The 5,140-nt window shown below is 43.8% G+C and overlaps 1 protein-coding gene across 1 annotated transcript; it reads right to left on the bottom strand.

Annotated features, from left to right (window-relative positions):
• Positions 1 to 518: 518 nt before the first annotated feature.
• LOC101770947 (pentatricopeptide repeat-containing protein At4g18520, chloroplastic) lies at positions 519 to 2,788 on the bottom strand. The gene has a single exon (XM_004983418.2). It carries the CDS (start codon positions 2,555 to 2,557, stop codon positions 701 to 703), a length of 1,857 nt encoding a protein of 618 aa, XP_004983475.1. The 5' UTR covers positions 2,558 to 2,788; the 3' UTR covers positions 519 to 700.
• Positions 2,789 to 5,140: the final 2,352 nt, after the last annotated feature.

The raw sequence follows: 5,140 nt of genomic DNA, 5'->3' as shown, positions 1-5,140 counted from the left end.
TGACAATGTCAGACTAGATGCTGTAAGAACCTTTTATTCGGATTTGATGAATTGGTCTTTCGGCTTCAACCCTCATGGAGCACGTTTATACATGTATCATAACACAAAATAAAGACAAGTTCAAGAATTGAAAGATGCATCTATGTCTGTGACATGAAAATGGATTAAATTAAGATTTTTGTTTTGCAGTGATCAAGGTATTAATATAGAAAAAGACAGCAAAATAATTTCAAAAACAGCATTGGAACACGTGTGCTACTAAAGAAGGCAGCTTCAGCAGGATTCTTCCCTCGCTTTATTCGCCTTCTGGTAAACTATAAATACATACAACGTTTGGCCCTGCAGACATCCATGATATTGTCAAGATGAAAACTTCCTTTACAGAAGTAGACAAATCCTCATTGACTCCTGGATGGTTTAAACTGTAAGAATTAATCTTGGTTGCAACCAGCTAATAATGCTTAAATTATGGTATATACAGCTTCATAAGGAAAGCCAAGGAAAATGGTTAGCAGAGGTTCCTTAAGTACGGATATATATACTCACACATTGAAATGACCGGTTTCTGATCGTATTTTCTAATGCACAATCAGACAAACTTGTTTCAGCATCCTGAGACCAACCACTGACTTTGTACAGTTGCACCAGCATTTTGCTGATATTCCCTAATTAGTCTAAAACTTCACCAAAGGTAAACCGGTTATTGAGCTAGAAATGAGATGCAATCTGATTTCAATTGAAGATCTCCACATGACGTCAAAACTGTCGAAAGTACAAAGTCATCAACAACATACCCTTCTTGCTGCATTAGGTACATATATTTTAAAGCCTCTTCGCTGAGTCCATTCTGGGTAAATCCTGCAATCATCACTTTCCATGTTACTAAATTGTGCTCTGGCATGGCATCAAAGACTCTTCTAGCTTCATTAACTTTCCCACACCGCATATACATATCGATCAGTGAGCATCCCACAAATACATTTGAGAAAGCTTGGGTCATGTTAACGACACCATGGATCCTCCTTCCATCTCGCAGAGCCTCCAATCTGGCACAAGCTTTCAAAGCTGAGGAATAAGTGTAAGTATTCGGTGTCACACCATCCCATAACATCTCATCTAATGATTTAAGTGCTTCAACATTATGGCCAAGGTTGCTGTAGCCTGAAATCATAGCTGTCCATGCGACAGCATCACGGTCAGGCATTGCTCCTAGAATTCTTGCAGCATAACTATGCTCCCCACATTTGGAGTAGAACCAAACAAGTGTAGTCCCAACTTGAAGATTATCTCCCATACATTTCTTTATTATCTGTGCATGCAGCTCCTTTCCAAGATAAATTGACTGCATAGAGCCACAAGCACTAAGGAGACCAACAATAGTGAGGTTGTTAACAAACACTCTGCGCATCTTCATCTTACGGAACAACAAGACAGCTTCTTCACCATAGCCACTTTGCGCATACCCAGAGATCATTGAAGTCCATGTAATTGTGTTTCTTCTTGGCATCTTATCAAATACTGCCTGAGCACCAAACACCTCACCACATCTGGCATACATAGTGACAAGAGCACTCCCAACATGGATATCATATTTGTACAGCTTCTTCACAACAGCACCATGCAACTGCTTCCCAAATCTTAGAGCCTTTTCCTCTGCGCAAGCCTTGAGGACACTGCACACAGTGAACTCATTGGGGCGAAATCCCTCGGCCACCATCGTTGGGAACATCTGAAGAGCTTTGTCACCATGCCCATGCTGCACATAAGCCGTGATCATTGTTGTCCATGAGACAACATCGCGGGAGGCCATCCTATCAAACACAGTTGAAGTGGCGGTAACATCTCCACATTGAGCATAGAAGTGCGCAACCGCACTGTCCACTATCACATTGCTCCACCCACCCTTCACAATGCAACAGTGCACCTGTCGCCCCAGCTTAGCATCGCACTGCTCCCCACAAGATTTCAACAGGCAAACAAAAGTCAAGCTGTTACCTTTCACTCCAGTGGCCAGCATATCCAAGAAAAGCCTCACAACCTCACTGTGGCGGCCGAGCTTCTGATACCCATTCATTATCGCAGTCCACGATACGACGCTCCTCTCGGGCATTTCGTCGAACACCTTCCTCGCACCTTCAACCTCGTCGAACTTCACATAAGCGCTAATCAGATTGTTGGATACGAACACCCCCAGGTTGTCGAGCGACCGCAGGGCAACCGCGTGTGCTCTCCGGACGCTGGCCGTGCTCCGGCAGGAACGCAGCCAGAACGCGACCGCCTCGGCATCCGGCAGCGACGGCACCGCCGAGTCCGGCAAATCCCCTGCCGGGTCTTCATCCGCAGAGTCCCCGTGGCCATCACCCCGGTGGGATTGGGAGAGCAAAGATTGGTTCTTGGACTTGAAATCTTGCGCCCTGAGGCGGTGGGACTTGCTCTTCTTGCTCCTTCCCTGCTCACCGGAGCTGAGGAGGCTTCGAGGCAAGCTGCCCGGGTGAAGCGGCGGGGGCGGCGAACAGGTCTGGATTCCAGGGGGGAATGGAGAGCAGCAGAGTAGCATCAGGATAGCTTCCCCGTCCGGGGCGCGCCTGGAGTCCGAGAGAGAGAAGAGGCAAGAGCAGAGCGAAGGGGCGACCAAGCCGGAGGCGACAGGGGGGCGAGGGGAGGGGAAGAAGCGGCCGCGGCGCGGGTGCTGGTGGCAACGGCGGGAGAGGAGGTGGCCGCCGGCGAGGCGGTGCGGATGGGAGGTTGAGTGGGTGAGCTGGTTTTGATTTTGTGGGGAGAGTTTGGATTTTTCTGGTGAGTGGTCACCCACACTTCCATATGTCCAGGGTTTAAGGCTCCATTCTCATTTTTTTCGTTCTTATATTTGCTAAAATTTAGTATGTGGCCCCACATGTCATAATGTGCGCACGTCTGCATGGAAAAAATTTAAAAATGAGCTGCGTTTCTTTAATAATCGATTTAGCTGACATTAACCAAATAACTAATTTAGCTGATACCTTTTTTTTGCAAAACATAGTACCCACGTAGACACTCACATCCACGTATGCTAACTTACCTATATGAATACACGCATACAACCGTACCCCTATGAGCACATCCGAGAGATTAAACCGACAGATCCTTGAGATTAACGAAGTCACTACTGACGTCTCGCTGTCGACGGGCACGTCGCCTATCGCTGAAAAAATAGCGCCGATTAAATTCTGAAATAAATCTAGAAAAATACGAGCACCAATAAAAGAAAAAGATGAGCAGGTTCCCTTGCCAGCTAAGCATAACTCGATGCAACATGCACTTGCCTAAACGGGAGAGAAAAAGGAATATTAGCATGCCAAATTATTCAATTTTTAGAAGCGGTCAATTTGGCATCACCGCTCGAATCGTTGTTTAAAAGGTGTTGACAATAGCTCCCAAGAGCTAGGACATGATTAGGGTGAAAATGATCAGAACGGTTTAAGCACACTTCCACCTTTATATTTTAGTCAAAATTGAAATCAGAATCAGGAAAGCTGGTTACAAATCAATATTGCGATGTTAAGAACAGAGGCCTTTGATTGGAAACAAATTTATAAGAATCATGAACTAATAATTGATATTACGAATAGCAAACAAAGTAGCCTTGAGTTTACAGTTCAACCAAGCGCCTCCACAATAAGAGTTTTCTGTTGACACTGCATCATTCATAAAATATAATTTATTCGTCGTAAGAGTGCAGCTTTCTCCTAAATCCATGTTAAGATAAAAAGACCACACAACTGCACACACAGAAAGAATATAAGAAAACCAGCTTTAAAATAAAATTAATAAATAAAACAGAGCCGAATAAGATGGGTCTGTTTTCACGTATACAACCAAAATAAATCAGTTTTGGAAGGAAAAGAAAAGGGGAAAAATCCACTTTACAACATGGAGCGAATTACTCGGGTCGGCGCTGCTGGACTCACTACCAGAATCCGGAAAGTTCGTGAGAGCCCAAAACACTCACGAAAATATCGAAAACCTTCGCAAAAATATTTCATGACGTCCAACCCTCATGAAAATTCCCTCACGAATGGAAGGTCATGAAAATACCAATTTCATGAGGGTCAACTTTGAGATTTGAATACCTCATGATATTTTTGAACTCGTATGCACCTCAAATTTGGACACAATCTTATATTTATCATAATATTAGAAAATATGAAGTTACGTTACCAATTTTTATGCAAAAATATGTTTTTATTCTCTACTTGGGTGGAAAAAAATAAGCAATGTAAAAGATCTAAGGAATAGCAATTAACATAAAAAAACACGTCATTAAATGAAATATCATGATTTTGGAAAAATTCAGAAAAAGAACCATCAAATTTGGAGTTCTTACGAGGAAGAAATACCATTTACAACTTTTAATTCAGGATTAAAAAGAGAGTGAATCGCACATCTGTTCTTCATTACGGGCATATTTCATGAGAGTTAATCCCTCTCATGAAAAAGATTAAGCCCGTGAAGTGCTAAGCTAGCGTGTATCCTACTATTTCATAAGAGTTAATCCCTCTCATGAAAATGGAACGCCTCTCACAAAATTATTTTTTCATGAGAGTTTTTGCAACACCCTCATGAAGACTACTCATTTTCATGACGGTCTTAACATACCTTCGTGAAAATTGCTTTTCGTGAGAGTGTTTGAGCCACCCTCACGAAAATAATAATTTTCATGAGAGTTGTTAATTACTCTCAAGATGGCATGCCTCTCACGAAATTTCCATTTTCTGGTAGTGACTGGTGGGCTGGTTGCCACCCTTCGGCATTCAACAGCGGACAGGCCCAGCCAGCCCACTACCTACTTTTTACTGCGCTAGAAGGAAGGTAGACTCATGAAATGGAAAGGAAACCCTGGCGCCGTGCTCTGTAACCGAGGTTAGGAATGCCAACACATTGTGTGCCTTGCAACCGGTGAGTAAGCGCAAGTCGCCTTAGGGTTTGTCCTTGAAGAAGTCTACCACTCACTACGGGAAACAGAACAATTGCCGAGTGCCAGGGGCACTCGGCGAAGGGCTAAAAACACTCGGCGAACCGTTTGCCGAGTGTAACACTCGGCGAACGGCACACGGCAAATTTTGAGTCGGCAAACACGGATTTGCCGAGTGTTTTATGTCGC

This window comes from Setaria italica, chromosome IX (assembly GCF_000263155.2).
Source record: "Setaria italica strain Yugu1 chromosome IX, Setaria_italica_v2.0, whole genome shotgun sequence".
NCBI classification, from domain to species: domain Eukaryota; kingdom Viridiplantae; phylum Streptophyta; class Magnoliopsida; order Poales; family Poaceae; genus Setaria; species Setaria italica.
Note: the sequence above shows the minus strand (reverse complement) of the source record. Positions and strands in the feature narration are given on the sequence as shown.

Coding starts and splice junctions, on each gene's coding strand:
- LOC101770947 (XM_004983418.2), bottom strand. CDS start 2,557: ATGCTACTCTGCTGCTCTCCATTCCCCCCTGGAATCCAGACCTGTTCG.